This window comes from Heterodontus francisci, chromosome 5 (genome assembly GCF_036365525.1).
Source record: "Heterodontus francisci isolate sHetFra1 chromosome 5, sHetFra1.hap1, whole genome shotgun sequence".
Classification (NCBI taxonomy): Eukaryota; Metazoa; Chordata; class Chondrichthyes; order Heterodontiformes; family Heterodontidae; genus Heterodontus; species Heterodontus francisci.
In genome coordinates, this window is record NC_090375.1 from 104,230,876 (window position 1) to 104,255,782 (window position 24,907).

Genomic DNA, 24,907 nt, shown 5'->3' on the forward strand with positions numbered 1-24,907 from the left:
TTCTGGGGTTCTGAGGGATCTTTAACATGACAAGAAGAGAAGAAATTAAGGTGTTACATGGGCACAAGAAATATGATCTTTCAGTTTATGACAATAAATTCTCAGAGTTCAGAGGAATGTATTTTGAATATTGGAATTTATGAGGACCAGGGCTGATAAATTAGAACAGGACGACTGCTGCCATTGCTCTCACTTCTCTGTCATCACTTGGCTCTGCAACAAATCTCCCAGGTTGTCAATTGCTCCCACTTCATGGAGGACTAGTGAAACCCTTCCCTCTCACCCCCAAATCCTCGTGCAACCTTCCTTTCTCTGGCAGTATAGGTATTCTTCTTCTACGGTGGGAATAAGGTGAACACTGTGAGAAACAAAATAGCTTTAGAGTGGCACAGACATTGATAGTGATGGGCATGCTGCTATTTGGGGATGAAAATCATTTGGGAGTTTTAAACAGTAGCCACCAGCAAATTCAATACTCAAGCGAGCTCAAAGGTCACAGACCTGAAACATTGGCCGGAATTTTATAGTGGGCGGACGGGAGCTGGACTCCGACGTAAACGTCAGTGACGAACCAGCTTCCGCCCAGTCTGCGGATCCATCCCATATTTTACGGATCCCCAGGGTTTAATTGGCCCGAGGTGGGACTTCCACCCATTTGAGGGAGGAGGTCCCGCCTCAGTGAGTTGCCAGCCAATCAGCGGGCCGGCAGCTCTTAGTCTCAGCAGTGCCACCGGGAGCAGTGGCCACAGCTGGGAATGCAGCCCAACCAACGCCATAGACCCAAGAGAGTGGGTAAGTTTGAGCTGCCTCACCAGGGGGATCGGTTGTTTGGGGGGAGGGGGACATCTTGGATCCCGGGGGGGGTTTGGGAGGGGGGGCAGCCTTCAATCGGGCACCCTGTGCCCGACTGCCATTCCCCCCCACCCCCCAGGGCACGGCAAGGCCGGCAGCTATCGCTGGGCGGCCTTTCACGTCCCCAGCACACCCGCGTGCCACGGGTAAAATACCCGTGGAGGCGGGCGAGGGTCCTTAAGTGGCTGTTAAATGGCCACTTAAGGGTCTTGATTGGCCTCGGGCGGATGGGCCGTTTCCCACCCCCCGCCCCCCCTGTCGGACCTCCGTAAACTTGTTCGGAGGCAGAATCAGGGCGGGTAGGCCTCCCGGAGCCTGTCGCTCAATTTTACGCTGCCCCCACGCCACCATCCGACCCGCTGGGGTGGCGTAAAGTTCCGGCCATTAACTCTGTTTCTCTCTCCACAGATGCTGCCAGACCTGCTGAATAATTCCAGTACTTTCTGTTTTTATTTCAGATTTCCAGTATTTTGCTTCAATACACCTACAGTTGGTAGACATTTCAGGGCCTGCTTGTGTTTTGTAGAGGAAAGATGCCAAAGGAAACAGGACAGAAACTCATAATGCTTTTCATTGCGCAATGCTGTTATGCTGACAATGGTACCAAATGTCTCCTGGTGAAGCAGCTGTTGAGGCTTGCCTTGTCTAACTAAGTCAAGCCATTAGATTTCTTATGACACTGAAATCATGTGGGGGTTGCAGGACATGGCACTAATAACCAGCGCCATTTCCTTCCACTTTGCTGCTGCCTCTGAGCAAATGGCCCACTACAAAAACTAAGCTCTTCCTTTTCCTGACTTCTGCCATTAATAGCTCCTGTTCATCCTCAGAAATATTGGCAGACCACCTTCCTCCCTTTCTCTGGCTGGCCATCTTCACCATCTGCTTATTTGGGCTGCTTCTGTTCTTGTTCTTCTGCTTACAGGATTTCGAATTGATGGCTGCTGTGTAATATTTTTTTAAAACGTGGCCTGCACTCAACATCAACCACCTCCAGCTCACTCCCCTTCCAATCACCACCATTTTAGATGCAGCTTTCACATGGTGGCCCAGGGACACGCCTGATTCACATGGGTGTCTAGTTGTAATAAGGAAATTAAAGATCCATGCCTATTGTAGGCTCCCAATGGAATTTTGAGGAGCCAATAAGTGGAGCGTGCACCATGCACTCTCCACCCATTGGCACTTGCTGGCAAGCGGCCTAACCAACAGTCCTTAAAGCGATCACTGCAGGCCACTCCTGAAGCAGGTCATTGATTTTTTAATGATTTTTGTGAGGCTAGAAGGAACCGTTTCTTCCTTTCTTAACATTGAGCTTCTGGCTCAACAAATTCTCCTCTCATTGACCAGCAAGTTGCCTGTGAGCATTGATTCAGTGTATGCAGCTCACTTGGCTTTAAGAAGATGAGGCCATGCCATCAAAATGACTCAGACTCTCACTGGGAAAACCACCACTGCATCTCTAAACCTCATCCTGGCTCCATAATCTTTCTATCAGCAAAGTTTATGGGTGCAGCATCACTGGTTCTGATTCAAGGTTCCTGTATCTGCCTTCATCAAGAGCAGCAGGGTTATTTCCTGAATGTCAGTGTGATGCTGCTGATCAGCAGTCTAAATGCCAAGTTAAGTTACCAGAGAGGCAGATTTGAAATGGAATTGAAATACTATATGGTCACGTAACACAAATCCATTATCAAATGATTAGATCGAAAGGTAGTATGCTGTTGGGCATTATAAAGGATAACTTTAGGATCTTGACTTTAGATGTTATGTGCAGTATGTAACACCCGAGGGTGAATTTCCACAGCAGTTCCAATATCAGAATAATTTATAAGGCATACCTGTTGCCATAATCCTGCTGATATAGACTGAAGTGGGGAGCTTTTGAGCCGGAAGAATGCAGAATCGTTGATGATGGATTACTGGAGCTGGGGAAATGTGCTTAGGGCTATAGACTTTTTTCCTGTTGAGGTGGAGGCATCAACTGCTGTCAGGCCACTTCTGAAATTGGAGACTGCCACAGATTAAGCGATGATGCCATAAGCTATATTGATGCCTGCAATGAGGATAATGTTTCCCCGATGTCAATTCTCTAAGCCAAACACTTCCCCATTTACCTTCTGGTTGCTCTCCCAGCCTGCTGCTGTACTCTTCAATCAGACTTGTATTTACTTCCAAACACCGCAGTATTACACTCCCATTTTACAGGGAAAGCATTAGAGAATTGGCTAATGGATCTTTAAATGAGCTGAACTTGCCAACCATTGCAGCGTTAATTCTGAAGAGGATCAGCAGGCTCAGGGACTTCTGGATTTTCAAGGCTTATCTGCCTTTCATCAGGATCTAACAAACCTAACTTCATAGAATCATTACAGCACAGAAGAAGGCCATATGGCCCGCTGTGTTATTTTTTACTTTGTTTTTGGGCTGTGGGTGTCACTGGCCAGGCCAGCATTTATTGCCCATCCCTAATTTCCCTTGAACTGAGTGGTTTGATCAGCCATTTTGAGAGTCACATGTAGGTTAGACTAGGTAAGGACTGCAGATTTATTTTCCTAAAGGGAATAAGTGAACCAGGTGGATTTTTACAACAATGGTTTCATGGTCACCATTAGAATCGCTTTTTTAATTTCCAGGCTAATTGAATTCAAATTTCACCATCTGCTATGTCCATGTCCCCAGAGCAGTAGCCTGGGTCTCTAGATTACTAGTCCAGTGACATTACCACTACACCACCACCTCCCCCATGTATCCATGCTGGCTCTCTGCAAGAACAATTCACCTACTCCCACTCCTCTGCCTTTTCCCCATAGCCCTGCAAATTTTTTCTCTTCAAATAATTATACAGTTCTCTTTTGAAGGTCTCGATTGAATCTTCCTCTACCACACTCTCAGGCAGTGCATTCCAGATCCTAACCACTCGCTGCGTAAAAAAGTTTTTCGTCACGTTGTTGTTGTTTCTTTTGCCAATCACCTTAAATTGGTGTCCTCTAGTTTTGGATCCTTCAGCAAATGGGAACAGTTTCTCCCTATCTACTCTGTCCAGACCCCTCATCATTTTGAATACCTCTACCAAATCTGCTCTTCATCTCCTCTTCTCCAAAGGGAACAGACCCAGCTTCTCCAACCTATCCATCTAACTAAAGTTCCTTATCCCTGGAACCATTCTTGCGAATCTTTTCTGCACCCTCTCTAATGTCTCAACATCCTTCTGAATGAGTGGTGCCCAGAACTGGACACTATACTCCATTTGAGCCAAACTATTGTTTTATACTGTTTATCTTAACTTCCTTGTTTTTGTACTCTATGCCCCTATTTATAATTCCCAGGATCCCATATTAACCGCTTTCTCACTGTTGAATGATTTGTGCACATATACCCCAATTCCCTCTGCTCCTGCACCCCTTTTAGAATTGTACCTTTTAATTTATATTGCCTCTCCTTGTTCCTTGTTTACATCATGATCAAGTATAGCCATTGTGATGAAGATTTCCATTTTTTGTTAAATCTTGAGAAACTATATTTTTTAAAAACTGAGAAGGCTTTTATGGATGCTGGAATCTTGAAGAAGCTAAACTTTGGTTATTTTTTTAAAGGAAGGTCAACAGAAGGTTGACCAGTAAACAAGCTTTTACTGGAAGGCACATGTTTGTAAAGAACCAAGCAGGGCATTTGATCTGAAGAGCTACTTGCTTATTGACAAGTCAAAATTTATGGTGTCATAGGACTTGCCACTGGAAAAAGTTGATTTCATTTTGAACTGTTAAAAAAGCCAGTTGGTTTGGCTAAAAACAGGCAGTTGGATTTTACTTATTGTCCTGCCAGGAGAACAAAAGAAAATCCAGACAGCCATTATCTCTCTTTGAAGAATCCCTGCTCTTGAAAAGCAAATTCTGTATCAAGTCATACAGTTGCCTCCTGTATTTGAAGAAATCCCACATGTTTGCAGAAAACCTTGCATCTTTGAAGGAACTTTGCATAAAATGTGTGAGAATTGAAACCTTTGTTGCAGCACACCTGATGTAAGCATTGTGTGAAGCCTTCTGTGCTGAATATCTTTGAAAGCCTACCCAGACTGTTCATCAACATTGCCAGGAAAGTACTGTTCTAGGAAGATTCCCAGTGGCAGTCACCTATTCGCCTTTGGGACACCTCGCCAAAACAAAGGACTTCCATATCAGCTATTCAGTCTAAGTTTTTTTTTATTATTCCTTCTATTTCTTTGTAACAGCTGTAAACAAAAATCCTTTTTTTCCCAGTTGCGTATATGAGAGTGTGTGTGTAAGGGCTAGGATAAAATAAGGAGCTTTAATAATTCAATTCACATGCATGTTTACTTTTTTATTGGTTAGGACTTGAGGTGTGATAAATAGATAATTTTGTTATTTATTAAAGAAACCTAGTTGGTGTGCTTTATTCTGGGATAAAAATAGAGTATCTGATTGATGGTTTTTGTCAGTGGGAAAATTTAAATATATGTTGTGACCTGTGGAGATCTGGGACTGAATTAACAATGCAGTACTCCTGCCTCGGTCGTAACACCATGCCCAATAGCATATCCCCTTATAAGTTACTATTCAGTATCACCCACAGACTTTCACACTATGTACTGAAAACTTTAGCATCGTCAGCATAATACATTAATACTGCAAAGCTGATGAAGTTCAACCCCATAAAAATTCATGAAGTATAATGGCTATATACACCACAGCTGCTGACCTCAGTGGGCAAGAGTAGCACCTGTGCTTGTAAGCACAAAAACAATTTATTGACTTGTAAACAAGGCAGCTCCTGCATATATCATTTTAATGCCCCTTTGTCTACTTTTCTCATACAACTGCTTTTGCTTTGAAAGTTTCTTCCTGTTTAAAATTGTAATTGATGGCTTATTTCGCCAAGTGATATACTTTCTCAGTTGAAACATTTCAGAGTGCATCAAACTTAATAATGATTTAATCATTTTGTAACATGTAAACCAGCTAGCTAGCTATATTTATCATGTGAATTGCCCATATTTTCTCACTAAAATCATATAATTGTACCTAAGAGGCCCACTAAATGGGAAGCCGACAGGAAAATTGTCAACAAAGTCCAGAAAAAATGAAAAACTAATACTAGGGCAAAATACTGCAAATGCTGAAAATCTGAAATAAAAGGCAAAAATGTTGGAAATACTCAAGTCTGGCAGAATTTGTGGAGACATGAACAGTGTTAACATTTCAGGTCTGTGACTTTTCATCAGAACTGAAAATGTAAAAATGTAAATCCAGCTGCTTTCCACTACAGTGTTGATTATTGATTTATTTTCTGTGGCCCAGTCAAACAGCACAGAATGCAATATTCAAAATTTAATTGTGAAATAATTTCTGTGATCTCCCTTTGTACCCATTTTGAAACATTGCTCATTAAACAAATGTTTCTGAGGTATCTCCTTTACTACTGTATAATTAATTAAAATTTCATTAAATTACTACAGTTATTTGATTTGTAAAGGCCTTAATTTCTGTTTTTCAATGCCACCCTGCAAGTTATTATGTGAGTGGGTGTTCCAAGGAGCATGAGGGTGCAATTTTCTCCCTGAAAAAGTTTTCAACATGCCTTTTTTCCATTTGGTTACAAATACAAGGAAGAGAGCTTATGACAGTATAGCAATAGCATTCCCACCTCTGAGTCAGGAGGTAAAGGCTTCAAGCCTCAGTCCAGTCAGATCCAGTGAGTGGAGACTAAAATATGGTCTCTGAGCACTAGGTTGACATCCAGCATGGTAATAACATCCAAACAGAGTGACCACTGTCTTAATGGTAGTATTTCTGCCTGTGAATCAGGAAAAAAGTTGTGTTTGGGTCCCACTTTTGTCCTGGCGAGTGAAAAAAATAAAGTGCCAGCTCTGCGTACTGAGTTGACATCCAGCCTGAGTACTTGCATCCAGTTAAGTGTGGGTAAAGTGTAGGTGGGGAACTTTAGCTTTAACTTTACGGAAAAGTAAAAATCGAGAGGAAGGCAATGAAAAACATTTCAGTTACCCCTCCCTAGTAAGTAGCTCATGATTCTCTAGTGTGAGACTTGAATTAGGACCTATTCTAGGACAGAACAAATGGACAAATGTCTGCATTTTGGATAGGAAATTGACTGATGAACAGGAAACAGTGGCTACTGCCAAGAGGAGTGATATTGAAGTGGAGTGAAATACTGAGTGGCATGCTCCAGGCATTTTCTAATTTACATTAACCATCTAGATTCAGCAGCTCAATATAAACTGATCAAAATTGCAGATACTACCAAATCGGGGGTGGACCGTCCTATCAAAAGAGGAGCTAAGGACCTATGAAATGCATTCGATAAAGCATATTCAATATTTGACTAGTGAAAAATAAAATTTGACATCGTAAAATATTGCACACAGGAAGAAGAACTATCCAACACACAGAGGTGAAAGTCACGACCATTGAGCCAAGCTAAGCCTACCGACAGTTAAGATCGGAAATATCTAAATGTGTTAACATGTCCCATTGCTGCAGAGCATAAACCATCAAACTAAATAAAAGGCAGAACTATTTAGCCAAAGCACTTGGTTGAAGTCAGAGGACATCATAAACTGTATATGTCTCTTGTCAGACCACAACTTGAGTACTATGTGTAGAGTGTGTAGCCAAGACACTATGGCTCAGTTGGTAGTATTCTTGCTTCTGAAGGTTGTAGGCTCAAATCCCAATCCAGGGCATGATTGCAAAAATCAAGGCTGATGCTTCAATATAGTACTGAGGGTGTTCTGTGCTGTTGGATGATATGTTAAACTGAGACCCGGGGCTGAATTTTACCGGCCCCCCAATGCCGTGGGACGCAGTGCAGGGGCTGGTAAAATTCTGCAAAGAGAGGCCCGCCTCGACCCATGACGTCAAGAAAGGCCTGCCGCATATTACCGGCAGCAGGGGGATCTCGGTGCAGCCCCTCCACTGCCTGGTGGCGGGCCCTTCATCATATTAAAATGAACCTTAATGATATGTAAATTAACTTACCTGCAGGCGGTGGCCATCGCACGCCGATTTTACGGCCGCCCTTTGGCCTTCACGCCCCTTCGGAACTCCATACAAAGTTCTGAGGCGGGAACCTGGTCGGGAGGGGGTAGGTATAAAATTTTCAGGGCAGGAGGGTTAGAGGAGCGGGGAAAACAATTTTGATTTGATTTGGTGATGGTGGAAAGGGGTTGAAGGGCAAAAGATTGAAGGTTGTGAGGGAATGTTCGGGTATTTGAAAAAGCCAATTGTTGGTCATTTCAGGCAATGAAATTGGGGAAGGGTCCCGATTACAATGATACACCTTTAAGCATCAAAATTAATTGTAAGGACTTAAAGCCCTTTAAAAATGTTGCTAGTGCCTGCCCCCTCTATTTAAATGAGCTCCTATGCGAAATATCATGGGGGCTCAGGGACAGCACATCCGCACGGGATGCACGCTGCCATCAGAGTACGCCGCCAAAAACTGCAGCGCACTCGTAAAATTCAGCCCCCTGTCTGCTCTCTCAGGTGGATGTTAAAGATCCCATGGAACTATTTAGAACAGGGGTTGTCCAACATATGGCCTGCGGGCCAGGATCCGGCCCGCCAAAGGATGTAAACCATACCCAGGCCATTCCTTATCCTCACCGGGACTCCATGACTGGAGATGAGAAATTTGTCAGACAGCAGCTGACATCAGGAACAGCCATTTCCCAACTTCGGACAAACTCGGAGTTTTTTAAAAGGCCGCCGGAAAAGCCTCGAATCTGTCTCAAGTTGGGGAAATGGCTGTTCCCGATGTCAGCAGCTGTCAGCTGTGATGTTTTTAAAAAACTGCTCAACCGTTTGCTGAGCATTCCACTCTCCCTTGTCGGTGGGGGGGGGGGAACAGAGAGCGAGAGAATGGGGGACAGAGAGGGGGGCAGAGAAAGAGGGGCAGAGAGAGGAAGAGAGAGGGGGATAGAGAGAGAGGGGGCAGAGAGAAAGGGAGAGAGAGTGATCAAGATCACTCCTGACAGATTGCCATCTATCTGGAACACTACATCACTACAACTTCTAGAGCAGACAGGAAGGACCTGTTTCCCCTAGCAGAGAGGTCAATTACCAGGGACACATATTTAAGGTGATTGGTAGAAGATTAGAAGGGACATGAGTAAAATATTTTTCACCCAGAGGGTGGTGGGTGTCTGGAATTCACTGCCCAGATCGGTGATGGAGGCAGAAACCCTCAACTCATTTAAAAGGTACCTGGACCTACACCTGAAGTGCTGAAACCTGCAGGACCAGCTGCTGGAAGGTGAGATTAGAATGGGTGGCTATTTTTTTCAGCTGGCGCAGACACCATAGGCTGAATAGTCTTTTTCTGTGCTGTAAATTTTCTATGGTTCTAACAAGTCTGCAGGCAAGCATTGGCTCCTTGTAGAAGCAAGCAAAGAAATGCTAGGTTTGTGACTAAATCAGTGTCCAACATAGTCAATAAATTAGTCTTCTCATTTAAAGCTTCTTCACAAAAATGTACATTTGTTGCTGCTTTGATTAATAGTAAGATAAATGTTCAATGCCTTTACCTTTCTGAAATGTCTCACCAGCCCCCCATGTAAGACAAAAATTGTAATGTGGCCCCTCAACCGAAAAGGTTGGACAACCCTGATTTAGAAGAAGAGCGAGGCAGTTCTCCCCGGTATCCTGACCAATATTTACCCCTCAATCAGCATCACAAAAAACACAATATCTGGTCATTTTCACATTGTTTTTTGTAGTGTTATGACTGACTGCTCCAGTCAAAGCCCCCAATCAAAATATACGATTCTGATTATGGTGGGAGAAACGCAGTGTTAATTCAATCCCATCCCTCCACAGATTGCCTAACATATCATTTTAAACTTTCCAAATTAAAGAAAGACCAAGCCAAATTGTACTATTAACCCCTCAAATGAGGCTAACCAAACCAGGTGTCTTTAACTCAACAAATTAACTGTTTAATTAGAAAAACTAAATTCTTAAACACTACTAAGACATAAACAACATTTAAAATAGAAAAAATTAGAGTCCTTGCAAATTTACAGTCCAATGTTGCTTGACGTCCTCACAGCCATCCAATGGGGAAAAAAGGTTCTTCAACAGTCCATAGTCTAATTCCAACAGCAAGTGATGCTTTCCTTTTCCAGCAATGAATTTCAACAATTAACAACTTGCAAACACTTTCAATAGAATCAATCTGACTTTAGAGTTTTTGAGGGATGAAAGATTGTCACAGTCTAACTTCCCTTCCTTCAGTTTAAATTATCAAAGATATCTGTTTTGGCTTGACTTTTTTGAATTTTGAGAGATAATAATAAATAAACAGACTAAATTCTCTTCCTTCAGTTTAAATGGCTGAGAGCTCTTCTTTCAGGTGCTAACACCAGCTGTCTGTCTGTTTTCTGTTATAACAGTCAGTTTGCACTATAAGCCAGTTCAAAATTGAGTTGTAACAAATGGATCTCCCGATGCTCAGTCCCAGTGGCTGTATCCAAGGCAACGAGAATGCACCCTTTGAATCGCAGTCTACAAATAGCTGTATCCAAGGCAACGAGAATGCACCTTTTCGGTAACTCCTGAGGCTTGCATATTCTTAAAGCAGTACTAATCCTTTGCTGTCTTAAAGACACACCACATATTTCCCAAAAAAAATAACAGTAGGAGCTTACTGTGTGTAAATTGGCTGCCATGTTTCCTACATTACAAGAGTGACTACATTTCAAAAGTACTTTTTTTTCACTGGTCATGAAAGGTGCTATATAAGTGCAAGTCTGTCTGTTCTTTACAAGAGGAACATTCCAGCCTGGAGACAGTGCAAAAAAGTGGTGATCCCTAGTGCCAGATGACTGAGTCATTAGGAAAGGTTGAAGAAGCTTGAAAAGAGGTTACCAAATAGAGACATTGTTGAGGTAAATAAGATAGTAAATGATGTAGAAAAGAAAAAGGTGGGACATTATTTCAACTTGCAATATGATAGTTGCATTAGGAAGCAGAGCTTCAATTTGGTGAAAGACAAATTTACAATTGATGTCAAACAAATTCCACTTTGCATAAGAAGTAATCCATATGTGGAATGGGCTTCACAAGAAAACCTTCTTCTCACTGTCTGTGCAGTTCCAACATTGTTTGACAGTTTGTTGATTGGGGTACACAGCTGTCAAAGAACCCTTAAAGAGTTGGGCAATGAGCCATGCCAATGGTGGGGATGGGCAGTGGGGAGGGGTAACAGCAGAAGGTTAGGCAGAGGCTCAAAGGATTATGCTCGCCCTTCCCCCCAAAGATCCTCCACAAACCTGAATTATGGTCATTTCTGAGCAGCCTCCAGAATGCCTTTAGGGGACCTTGGTACGGCTGCTTACCACTCAATGTCAGTGAGCGGGGCTTGTTCAATGTGGGCGCCACAAGTTTTTGATTCAAAATAGCATTGAGGTCCTATGCACATTACATATATAGTAGTAAGGCCCTTGCATATTTAGATTGGGAGCTCTGGGCATTCCAAAATTTGCTTTAAGCACATTGCCAGCAGTAAATGTCTTATTATAATTCTGATCTTAATACCACTACACCTACTCAGCATCTATGCTCCAACACTCTGCTCCTCACCTGAAGATAAAGACCAGTTCTACGAGGAACTCCATAATATCATTAGTAGCATCTTCAATACCGAACATCTGTTCCTGCTGGGGGACTTTAATGCCAGGGTTGGGGCTGACCATGACTCATGGCCCTCCTGCCTTGGGCGCTATGGCATTGGAAGAATGAATGAGAATGGACAGAGACTGCTTGAGTTGTGTACCTATCCTAACCTCTGCATCACCAACTCGTTCTTTCACACTAAACCCTGTCACCAGGTTTCTTGGAGGCACCCAAGATCACGTCGTTGGCACCAGCTGGACCTCATCGTCACAAGGCTAGCCTCCTTAAACTGTGTTCAAATCACACGCAGCTTACACAGTGCGGACTGCGACACCGACCACTCCCTGGCGTGCAGCAAGGTTAGAACCAAAGAAGCTGCATCACTCCAAGCAGAAAGGCCACCCGCGCATCAACACGAGCAGAATTTCTAATCCACAGCTGTTACAAAAATTTCTAAATTCACTTGAAAAAGCCCTTCAAAACACTCCCACAGGGGATGCAGAGACAAAGTGGGCCCACATCCGAGACGCCATCTATGAGTCAGCCATGACTTGCAGGTTGATAGGTTAATTGGCCATTATAAATTGCCCCTAGTATAGGTAGGGACAGGTGGGGATGTGGTAGGAATATGGAATGAGTGTAGGATTAGTATAAATGGGTGGTTGATGGTCGGCACAGACTCGGTGGGCCGAAGGGCCTGTTTCAGTGCTGTATCTCTAAACTAAACATAAACATGACCACCTATGGCAAACGTGTGAAGCGGAATGCAGACTGGTTTCAATCTCATTTTGAAGAGCTGGAACCTGTCATAGCCGCTAAGCACATTGCACTGCTGAACTACAAAAAAGCCCCCAGTGAGTTAACATCCGTAGCACTTAAAACAGCCAGAAGCGCTGCACAAAGAACAGCCAGGCGCTGCGCAAATGACTACTGGCAACACCTATGCAGTCATATTCAGCTGGCCTCAGACACCGGAAACATCAGAGGAATGTATGATGGCATTAAGAGAGCTTTTGGGCCAACCATCGAGAAGATCGCCCCCCTCAAATCTAAATCAGGGGACACAATCACTGACCAACGCAAGCAAATGGACCGCTGGGTTGAGCACTACCTAGAACTGTACTCCAGGGAGAATGTTGTCACTGAGACCACCCTCAATGCAGCCCAGTCTCTGCCAGTCATGGATGAGCTGGACGTACAGCCAACAAAATCGGAACTCAGTGATGCCATTGATTCTCTAGCCAGCGGAAAAGCCCCTGGGAAGGACGGCATTACCCCTGAAATAATCAAGAGTGCTAAGCCTGCCATACTCTCAGCACTCTACGAACTGATTTGCCTGTGCTGGGACGAGGGAGCAGTACCACAGGACATGCGCGATGCCAATATCATCACCCTCTATAAAAACAAAGGTGACCGCAGTGACTGCAACAACTACCACGGAATCTCCCTGCTCAGCATAGTGGGGAAAGTCTTCGCTCGAGTTGCTTTAAACAGGCTCCAGAAGCTGGCCGAGCATGTCTACCCTGAGGCACAGTGTGGCTTTCGAGCAGAGAGATCTACCATTGACATGCTGTTCTCCCTTCGTCAGCTACAGGAGAAAGGCCACGAACAACAGATGCCCCTCTACGTTGCTTTCATAGATCTCACCAAAGCCTTTGACCTCGTCAGCAGACGTGGTCTCTTCAGACTACTAGAAAAGATCGGATGTCCACCAAAGCTACTAAGTATCATTACCTCATTCCACGACAATATGAAAGGCACAATTCAGCATAGCGGCGCCTCATCAGACCCCTTTCCTATCCTGAGTGGTGTGAAACAGGGCTGTGTTCTCGCACCCACACTTTTTGGGATTTTCTTCTCCCTGCTGCTTTCACATGCGTTCAAATCCTCTGAAGAAGGAATTTTCCTCCACACAAGATCAGGTGGCAGGTTGTTCAACCTTGCCCGCCTAAGAGCGAAGACCAAAGTACGGAAAGTCCTCATCAGGGAACTCCTCTTTGCTGCCAATGCTGCATTAACATCTCACACTGAAGAGTGCCTGCAGAGTCTCATCGACAGGTTTGCGGCTGCCTGCAACGAATTTGGCCTAACCATCAGCCTCAAGAAAATGAAATTCATGGGACAGGACGTCAGAAATGCTCCATCCATCAATATCGGCAACCACGTTCTGCAAGTGGTTCAAGAGTTCACCTATCTAGGCTCAACTATCACAAGTAACCTGTCTCTCGATGCAGAAATCAACAAGCGCATGGGAAAGGCTTCCACTTCTATGTCCAGACTGGCCAAGCGAGTGTGGTAAAATGGCGCACTGACACGGAACACAAAAGTCTGAGTATATCAAGCCTGTGTCCTCAGTACCTTGCTCTATGGCAGCGAGGCCTGGACAACGTATGTCAGCCAAGAGTGACGTCTCAATTCATTCCATCTTCGCTGCCTCCGGAGAATCCTTGGCATCAGGTGGCAGGACCGCATCTCCAACACAGTAGTCCTCGAGGCGGCCAACGTCCCCAGCTTATGCACACTACTGAGTCAGCAGCGCTTGAGATGGCTTGACCATGTGAGCCGCATGGAAGATGGCAGGATCCCCAAGGACACATTGTACAGCGAGCTCGCCACTGGTATCAGACCTACCGGCCGTCCATGTCTCCGCTTTAAAGACGTCTGCAAACGCGACATGAAGTCCTGTAACATTGATCACAAGTCATGGGAGTCAGTTGCCAGTGATCGCCAGAGCTGGCAGGCAGCCATAAAGGCGGGGCTAAAGTGTGCCGAGTCGAAGAGACTTAGCAGTTGGCAGGAAAAAAGACAGAAGCACAAGGGGAGAGCCAACTGTGTAACAGCCCTGACAACCAATTTTATCTGCAGCACCTGTGGAAGAGTCTGTCACTCTAGTATTGGCCTATATAGTCACTCCAGGCGCTGCTGACCACCTCCAGGTGCTTACCCATTGTCTCCCGAGACAAGGAGGCCAAAGAAGAATACCACCAGAAAACAAGGCAGTAGAGAGATTGAAATCACCCCCAGGGAGGCTCGGCTGTGTTCACAGACACAGCAAAATTGTTCCATTGTTTGTTGTGGGAGTGCACAATTTAAGGCATATTGAAGTTGGAAAAGAGTTCAATACAGAGGCCATATTCTGTATAAGTGCACAGCCTTAGTTTCCACCAGTAAAGAAATTACTTTAAAATTTTCATTTAGCAGGGAAAAACGTCAAGTGTATACCCAATCTTCCTCTTTTTTATTTGTTTCTGTCATGAAACTACTGGAGCAGAAAATTCAGGGGGGTCTATTATAGATGTTATTACTGGTGAATGGCACCATATAATCTTTCTACATGCACGTGTACAGCATTGATCCTCTCAACATGTGAATGATAAACCATCTAAAAATTACTTCCACACTCTGAGATGGTGTTCTAGCCATGGTGGATGATTACGATATATATATATGTGCATATAAGGCAATCCATCTTAAAAATACATGTAGAAAAACCTATAGCTCTCGTACAAGACAATGAGCAATACTATATCTTTTAAAATTCTCACCTTCACTTTGGGTGGCATTCACAAATTGGTGTTCTTTCACATTTCAACCTACAGAATCCTATCATGTGTTCTTCCTTCCTCCAGTGCTGTAATATTTAAACAGGAGCTCTTCCTCCAAGCTTCAGTACTGACTCCTGCTGCTGATTTTAAATATTTCATATTTGTCTACTCTGCATGCTGCAAAAACTGTAAATGTTTTTGGCCTCTATTTATGCTATTTGCCCCTGGCCTCAAAAGTTCGCTGATCCTCTGACATTTTAAATCCTACTGAAACTGCCTCATTGTTCATTGTGCTCTTCTGTGCATAGGAGATATTTTAGCCCATGCATGGAAGAGACAATGCACAAAGTGATAGAAGGCAATTTTATCAATCTTCAGGGTCTCTCATCCAAATGGGAGTTAGAAACATTGTTAAGCATGAGAGTTCATAAACCTGCTTCTGTCATAGGAGGGTGGATAGATATAAAGACACTGGCAAATATTTAGGCCATTCACCCATCTACTCTGTGTTTAAAAGCATTGTTCAGACTAGGCACTCACCTCCTCTTCTCCCGGGCCTACAGAATGCTGAGTTGAATGCAGGGCTGGTAGCCCTTTAAAAATGGTGCCAGTATCTGCCGAGGTGTCACTTGATGCCATTCCACCCACCTCTAGGCCTGACCCCTACCACTCAATTGGTTGGGTTTCACGGCTTATTAGACTTAATTGGCCAGCTCAGTCATGTGCACTGAGGGCCCCGCCATGCCTCGTGCCTGGTTCCAGTTCCAACAGCAGAACCAGCACCTCCCTTATAAAATTCAGCAATGTCTTTAAAATCCTGGGACTCAAGCCCACAATCTCCAGGCCAAAGGGTGAAAGTACTACTAACTGTTTAAGCAAATGGCCTGACCATACCAACATCATAAGCCTGGTTTTCGAAAGGTGTGCTCCAGTAGTAGATAGATAATCTCCATTATTTGCCATCCATTAGAAAATCATAGGAGTGCATATGTAATCTTCTTTTGAAGTGTACTGCCAGTCCGCGAGGCTCCCTTGCAGAAGTACATATTTGAAAAAAACTGGTCCTCCATAGAGGACTTTCTCCACTGTATCTCAGGTTTGGCTTTCATTATTGACAGTAGTTGCATGCACCTAGTGTACAATGTTCATTTTTATTGCTACTGAAATACCTTATTTTGTAACTTGAGTTACCACAGCCCTAATTGTAGTATGTTACATAGTTTTCTCAATATTGAACCTGTAGCTAAGTAAGTATAAACAGTAGCAACTGTATGAGATATTGAAGAAAGCTTAGATGCTTTATCCAACAGTCAAGTATCTGAGGAATAGGACTTGAGATCCAGGGTTAACTAGTATAATCACAATTCTTCTTCTGTATGCCTTCAAGTCTTCATTGAAGTCACAAAACTAAAAGGTGTATTTACAAAGAAACACTCAAGGAAGATCAGAGCCAAATTAGTGTCTAATATTTTTTCTTTCAAGCACTATCCAGATTTCAAGGATTATCGCTGCCATGGTTTTGAAAATCTAGTTTTATAAAGGTACACCAGCTTTTGCTGTTGTTGTGCAAACCCTTCTCGAAATCCCTAGAAGGAGCCTGTTCCTCCAAGGAATATCCCAGATCCAGATCATCCTGCTGAAACTCTGAAGGAAACCATCAAGCAGTATAAATGGATAGGAAGTGTTACCTTTGAATATTTAGATCTGGATGTGTGTATAACTGAGGCATAAGATGGTCAATAACAAAAAAATTCATGTCTTGTTTAGAGTATAGTCCATCTCTAAATAGAAGCTATTTGCGAGGTGAAATTATTGCATATGTGAGACAAAAGTAATAGTCTGAGAAATCAATTACAATAATAATGTCATAATGATTGACTAGTTTGAGAAGTATTCAGTTGAAATTCATCGGTGTGCTATTTTTAAAACACTTATTGACATGTTTGCTTCAAATTCCCATGTGTGCTCTTTTTATAAGGTTTCTAACCTGAAGCAGATCAACAACTTTGTTAATATAGTATACACCAAGAACTTGGTACAGCCATATTAAACAGTCTCACAATAAATTGCAATATTATGGTACATTAAAAAATAATCAGATCATCTTCATTGTAATCTTGAAAGGTAAGTCCATATTTCATTTTACGATACAAAAAAAATTTCTGACTTAGTTGACATTTGTGAATATCATGCTGAAGGTAAAGGTCTCGTTATTGATTTGCGGTGAGAGCTCACAGCCCCAAGCAATTCAATGGGGTCAATTTCAAACTTACCAGCTGGGGGTAACGGGTTAGATGGGCAGTAAAAATGAGTAAGTTGTTTAACCTGCTCAGATCCCAACCATATGCAGTGTTAACCTTCAGGGTTTTGCAGATGGGCAAGGTGGAAGCCTCATAAATTTAGGTAAATCGAGGTCCTACACCCACGACATAAACCAAGACTATACTACGAGAAAAAACATGGAATTGAGAACACAGCCTTTTCAGGAATTGCTGTCTGGCCCAGGAGAACCAGAAAGGAGAAAGAAATATGAACATACAAACATACAAAATAGGAGCAGGTGTAGGCCACTTGGCCCTTCGAGCCTGCTCCGCCATTCAATAAGTTCGTAGCTGAACTGATTACTCCACCTTCCACTCCCTTGCTTATCAAGAATCTGTCTACCTCTGCCTTAAAAATATTCAAAAACTCTGTTGCCACTGCCTTTTGAGGAAGAGAATTCCAAAGACTGACGACCTTCTGAGAGAAAAAATTTCTCCTCATCTCTGTCTTAAATAGACAATATTAGTTGGAGGCCTGAGCAGGAGAACAGAGCCAGCTTTCCCATAAAGTAAATCTGCCAGGAGATGGATCGTAAGCCAGAAGATACCTACTCATGAGTAGTCACATTTAATTTTAGGTTTCTTTATGGGCTAGGAGAAGCAGGAGTGCTCTTCTGGGCCTAACTAGGCAGCCATGGGCCTTCCACGTCACTTAGCTCCCCTCCTCACCACAACCGCATCCAAAGCCCCCTTATCACTTACTTGGGTCCTGGGCTGTAGCTTCCTGCTGCTGAATTCCCACACCTTCCCACAAGGTTTGGGCAGATCAGCAAGAAAGTTATGATAATGTGGCCAGCCATTAAGATCGGCCTGGCATCCGCATCCCCAAACACCCTGTGCTCGCCACCTCCTTTTGGGGATCTACCACTCAAAATTGGGGCACAAATATTTTCATCCGATATTACAACACTGATGGACAGCAGCATTATAATACAGGTTTGCAGGGATGTAAAAAAAATCATGTTTTATGAAAAGTTTTTGAATAAACAAATATATGAAAGGAATTATTTTTTAAATTCATTTGAAAGATCTTTCTAGAAAGATTTAAATCGGAATTTGCCATGTCTTATTTTACAGGAATACTTCTGTTCAAAGGTTCTGGCCTGACATTGATGATCCAAGATCACTTACTATTTGTGTACTTTTATCTTTTCTACAGGCCTTACAGCTGCAGCATCCCTAGTGTCCTTGGCCTGGGCCTTGGCTTCCTACCAGAAGGCTCTTCGTGACTCCAGAAATGATAAAAAACCCATCAGCTACATGGCTGTTATCATTCAGTTCTGTTGGCATTTCTTCACTATTGCAGCCAGAGTCATCACTTTTGCCTTGTTTGCATCAGTTTTCCAGCTCTATTTTGGGATCTTCATTGTCTTGCATTGGTGCATCATGACTTTCTGGATTGTTCATTGTGAAACAGAATTCTGCATAACCAAGTGGGAGGAGATTGTATTTGACATGGTTGTGGGAATAATCTACATCTTCAGTTGGTTCAATGTTAAAGAAGGAAGAACTCGGTGTCGGCTATTCATCTACTACTTTGTAATTCTTTTGGAAAACACTGCCTTGAGTGCTCTGTGGTACTTGTACCGAGCACCTCAAATAACAGATGCTTTCGCCATACCAGCACTTTGTGTTGTTTTTAGTAGTTTTTTGACTGGAATTGTTTTTATGTTGATGTACTATGCATTTTTTCATCCAAATGGACCAAGGTTTGGCCAGTCACCAAGCTGCGCTTGCAAGGAGCCTGCGGCCACTTTCAATTTGCCTGCAGAGGCAGCGGCAAATGCTTTGAGGGCTGTGTCCCAAAACAGGGAACAGAAATTCACAGAAAGGGATGGTTGTATGCCTGTTTTTCAGGTCAGACCTACTGTACCCTCCACACCATCCTCTCGCACTCCACGGATAGAAGAAACTGTGATCAAAATTGACCTTTTGAGAAACAAGTATCCAGCATGGGACAGACATGTTTTGGACAGAAGTCTACGAAAGGCCATCCTTGCTTTTGAATGTTCATCCTCAGCACCTCAACTCCAATACAAGGATGAAGCCCTCATTGAAGAACGGCTGGAGTATGAAACAACTCTGTAAGAAGTTAACAAGTTGTTTTGTTAAGAAAACCAGTTGCCAAACCAGAGGTTGAAAGTAGGGTTGTGGTGATAACAGTGGGTCAAAGATTTCCTCTGTGTGCTGCATCTAATGAGATCGTAAACATATTCTTTATAAATCGGTTTATGATTTTGATGCACACAGCACATTAATGTATATGCCATCACGAGCATCAATGTTTCTGAAATTGGTGAGGCAAACAAATATTACTATGATTATCATTTTCATATAACTTTAATAATATGGTGCTAATTCATCTGCCAACATAATTTACCAAAATTGGGCTTCTCTAAGCTGTCAAGAATTCAAAATGCATTATTTTCTGGCAGTATGAATATGCACATTTTCTAGTATCTAAAAATGAACACCATTTGCAAAATGTGTCTCTTTGGTTTATGTAATCAAGAGTTAAAAATGTGATTTTGTTTTTTTTAATATTGTGAACTATGGTAGTCAGTAACTTTTTAAATGGATAATCGTGATATTGTGGACTAAATTTTATGCAGGTGTTGAAAACAATCTTGGCAGCTTTCCATTCTGGATTGTATCATGGTGAGAACTGAAATGGAATTTTAAGTATCTTCATCTCTGTAAAAAGCTTAAGTAAAGGAGTCTGCACCAAAACACAAGCCTGCACTTTGTGGCTGTTTAGTAATTTGATGGAACATATAGCCCTGGATTTTGGGTATCAAACAGGGTTGTGATGATCTCAGTGTGGAAGCCAATAAATAGATGTGAATTTATTAAGACAATTAAGATCCAATTTAGTTTCAACCTCTGCAAATGCAGGCACACACTATTAGTACAGTGGGTGATACTTATCCGAATAGAATAGAAGCACAGACTGCCAAACAGATTGTCAGCTACTGGACCAAGTTCTAGTTGAAGACAGCTTTACGAACGGACTACAATACCTCCCTCAGTATTGTAAGCTCTGTTTGAGCTAGAATCCCACACTGTAGTCAGTACTCATGCAGTCAGAATGTGTACTCTATAGAAGGGATAGTGAGGGATGCAGTAAGCTAATTAATTATGTAACTTCTTGCAAACTGTTGCAAGAGAAGATTGCAAAATTATTTCTACTTTGAGTGTACAATGGCATTGCATTTTGTGGCAATATAATCATATAAATCATTGATGAACAATTGGATGCCACTGTGGTAGGGAGTAGTTTTAAAATACATTGCATTAGAAGAGGTTGATCTTGCTTGTCAGTGAAAGCTGTTTTTACTTACTGTACATTATTTAAGTTTCTGTTATTAATAGTTTTACCAGTACAAGTGCTTTTGCCCGAAGAATCTAAATTCAAAGGGAATATGCAAAGAATAGATTCAGAGAAATTGCTTTGTCTTTTCACAAAAGGATTTTTCCATTGTTAAGAAGAATTTTTTAAGGGAAAAAACTTGTTTCGGGATTTTGCTTTTTTGATTATTCTGATACAATGTATATATTACATGTTAAAGATGTTTCACATCTGTTAATTTATTGCAAGATACAACAATTCCTCCAATTTTCCATAATTTGTATCAATGTTTCAGTTGTACAGTATGCTATACATGTCAGATATTAAATGAGCTCCGTGCCTAAGAGTTCATTACTTGCCAATCCTGTATTTCTAGCTGTCTGGCAAATATGGTCATGTTGAAGCTAAAAGGTTAGTCAATATTTGAAATACATAACATACAACAGACAGTTTGACAGCTATCAGAAATCCGTGGAGTATGATTTGCAGTGCAGCGATTTAAGGTTAGGGCAATAAATTGGTTCATATTGCACCATTTGGGGTTTGGATATTTTCATCAATCAAATATATATCTGACTTTTTGACTAATCAGAGCAGTTTGGCCATCTTTACACAATAGTACAAATAGCAGTAAAAATCTTATGATATTTATTCTTTGTCCATAAATACATATAGAAATGAACAATTTATAAAGTTACTAATTAGCAAATAAATGTTTGATTTTTATTTATCGAGAAATATTCCATTATGTCATTGGGAAGGGTCTACATTTACTTGTCTGTAAATATACACCAATGTTCTGCCCAAGCTGGCCTTAGGATAGCAAGAGCAAAAGGTCTTCCACTGGACTGTAGCCTTAATCTCTGACTTAATTAACTAACTCCTCCAAGGAATTTTGCATCAAAGTCATATCTTAAGGGGCAAGCTTTTTATGTGAATGCCAAATGCCAGTAAAAGGCCAACAAACATGCTTTATATACTGAGGGCATCACTCTTCCCAGAAATTTTGCACTCATGTTATTGTAGCTGGAAGTAAAATCTGTCATGTGAATTATTCTCTATATTGAAAGCTTACAGCTGAGCATTTTTATTAATATTGTGTTGATCGCCAAAATATTATCAAAGTCTATGATCCTTTTCAACTTTCAGAATGCGGAACTTGCCCCACAAACCTACCTGTTCTCCATTGCTCCCTGACATGAAGAAGGGTCACTGACCTGAAACGTTAACTCTGCTTCTCTCTCCACAGATGTTGCCAGACCTGTTGAGTATTTCCAGTATTTCTTGTTTTTATCTTCATTCTTCAGCGCTGCTGGGACTAAGAGCTGCCGGCCCACTGTTCTGCCGGCAGCTTCATTAGGTGGGACTTCCTGCCTCAATGAGGTGAAAGTCCCGCCTAAGACCAGTTAAGGGCCTGGGGACTGTAAAATCCAGTCTGAATCCCTAGGCCCGGTGGAGGTGGGATCGCCACTGACGTTTTGGTCAGTGGACACCTCCCTTCCACCCACCATAAAATTCTGGCCGGTCATTCTATCAGTTATAGTTGTTGCATTGGAAACTCAGCTCTTGAACACTGCAGTGAAATATTCATCATTGCTTTCGACACCCCAAAGCATTTGTACTGCGGACTTCTAAAAAAAGTACCGTCACACAGCATCCCACCAAAACTAGTTCACAATTAGCATGTTTTCACTCAAAATGTTGTGCATGTGCTGTAGTTGATGGTTATCCTCAGTTCTTTCTGCATTAATTCAGGGCTTTGTCCTCTTTCCTGGGTCTTCTCTCATTATTCAGCCCTTTTGCTAATAACTTTACACAAAATTCATCAACTTCCTTTAGATCACACACCTAGTTTTTGCTAACTCCAGTTCGCTTAATGCAAAGGCTTACCTTTTCCATGACCTTCAATGGAGCAAAGAAAACCTTAGTTGAGAATTGCTGAAAATTGCACTCTCTTCTCTTACAGTATAGGTTGTTGTTTTCCCTTACGTTGGTTATTCTTGCATATTGTCCTGATGAGTGCAAGACGAGAATCTTCAACAACATGTCTCTATTTTTAGCAATTCTCAAGTTCTGTACTACCAAATGAAAATCTTAGTTCTTTCAATTCTTCCCCTGTTAACTTTGCTTTAGCGATAAAGGGGGCAAACAACATATGGATGCCAGCTGTTCAAGTTATGCCAAAAGCCACTTGGAATCCACCTAAATAGGAGGCAGTTCATAGAGGAGGCACCTCATTACAGCCTTGGTCCAAATATGAAGCTAAACTCCAGAGGTGAGGTGAGGTGATTTGACCAAAAAATGGCTTCAAGGAGTCCTAGCAAAACTGGAGTCAATGGGAAGCAGGGGGAAAATTCTCCACTGTTTGGAGTTATACTTATCACAAAGGAAGATGGTTGTGGTTTTTGAAGGTCAATCATCTCAGTCCCAGGACATCACTACAGGAGTTCCTCAGGGTAGTGTCCTAAGCCCAACCATCTTCTACTGCTTCATCAATGACCTTCTCTCCATCATAAAGTCAGACATAGGGATGTTCACTGATGATTTGCGCAATGTTCAGCACCATTCGTGACTCCTCAGATACTGAAGCAGCCATTGTCCAGATGCAGCAAGACCTGGACAACATCCAGGATTGGGCTGATAAGTGCCAACTGACATTCGTGCCATACAAGTGCCAGGCAATGACCATCTCAAACAAGAGAGAATCTAACCATCTCCCCTCAATGTTCAAAGGCATTACCATCATTGAAACCCCCACTATCAACATCCTGGGGGTTACCACTGACCAAAAACTGAACTGAACCAGTCACATAAATGCTGTGGCTAAAAGAACAGGTCAGAGGCTAGGAATTCTGCAGTAAGTAACTCACCTTCTGTCTCCCCAATGCCTGTCCACCATCTGCAAGAACAAAGAACAGTACAGCACAGGAACAGGCCATTCGGCCCTCCAAGCCGATCTTGATGCCTGCCTAAACTAAAACCTTCTGCACTTCCAGGGACCATATCCTCTATTCCCATCCTATTCATGTATTTCTCAAGATGCCTCTTAAACGTCACTATCGTACCTGCTTCCACCACCTCCCCCGGCAGCAAGTTCCAGGCACTCACCACCCTCTGTGCAAAGAACTTGCCTCACACATCCCCTCTAAACTTTGCCCCTCTCACCTTAAACCTATGTCCCCTAGTAACTGACTCTGCCACCCTGGGAAAAAGCTTCTGACTATCCACTCTGTCCATGTCGCTCATAACTTTGTAAACCTCTGTCCATGTTGCCCCTCCACCTCCGTCGTTCCAGTGAAAACAATCTGAGTTTATCCAACCTCTCCTCATAGCTAATGCCCTCAAGACCAGGCAACATCCCAGTAAACCTCTTCTGTACCCTCTCCAAAGCCTCCACGTCCTTCTGGTAGTGAGGCGACCAGAAGTGCATGCAATATTCTAAGTGTGGCCGAACTAAAGTTCAGTACAGCTGCAACATGATTTGCCAATTTTTATATTCTATGCCCCGACCGATGAAGGCAAGCATGCCGTATGCATTCTTGACTACCTTATCCACCTGTGTTGCCACTTTCAGGAGTGTGATGGAATACTCTCCACTTGCCTGGATGGGTGCAACTCCAACAACACTCAACAAGCTCGACACCACCTAAGACAAAGCAGCTTGCTTGATTGGCACCCCATCCACCACCTGCAACATTCACTCCCTTCACCACCAATGCACAGTGGCAGCAGTGTGTACAATCTACAAGATGTACTGCAACAACTCACCAAGCCTCCTTCAACAGCACCTTCCAAACCCGCAACGTCTTCCATCTAGAAGGACAAGGGCAGCAGATGCATGGGAACACCATTGGCCTCCTTATTTAAGGAAGGATATCAATGCATTGGAAGCAGTTCAGAGAAACTTTACTAGACTAATACCCGGATTGGGCAGGTTGTCTTATGAGGAAAGATTGGACAGGCTAGGCTTGTATCTGCTGGAGTTTCGAAGAGTAAGAGGCAACTTGATTGAAACATATAAGATCCTGAGGGTTCTTGACAGGGCGAATGTGGAAAAGATGTTTTCCCTTGTCGTGAATCGAGAACTGGGGGTCACAATTTAAAAATAAGGGGTCGCCCATTTAAGATAGAAATGAGGAGAAATTTTTTTCTCTCAGAGGGTCATGAGTCTTTGGAACTTTCTTCCTC

General features: G+C 42.7%; 1 protein-coding gene across 2 annotated transcripts in view; it reads left to right on the top strand.

The window, feature by feature from the left end:
- Positions 1-19,458, top strand: part of xkr4 (XK related 4) — a 398,037-nt gene extending 378,579 nt beyond the window's left edge. The window contains exon 3 of one of the 2 annotated variants that reach the window (XM_068030872.1): positions 18,530-19,458. In XM_068030872.1, coding sequence (XP_067886973.1) covers positions 18,530-19,458 — 929 coding nt within the window. The remainder of the gene's footprint in view (positions 1-18,529) is intronic. The other variant, XM_068030873.1, reaches the window with a different exon arrangement.
- Positions 19,459-24,907: the final 5,449 nt, after the last annotated feature.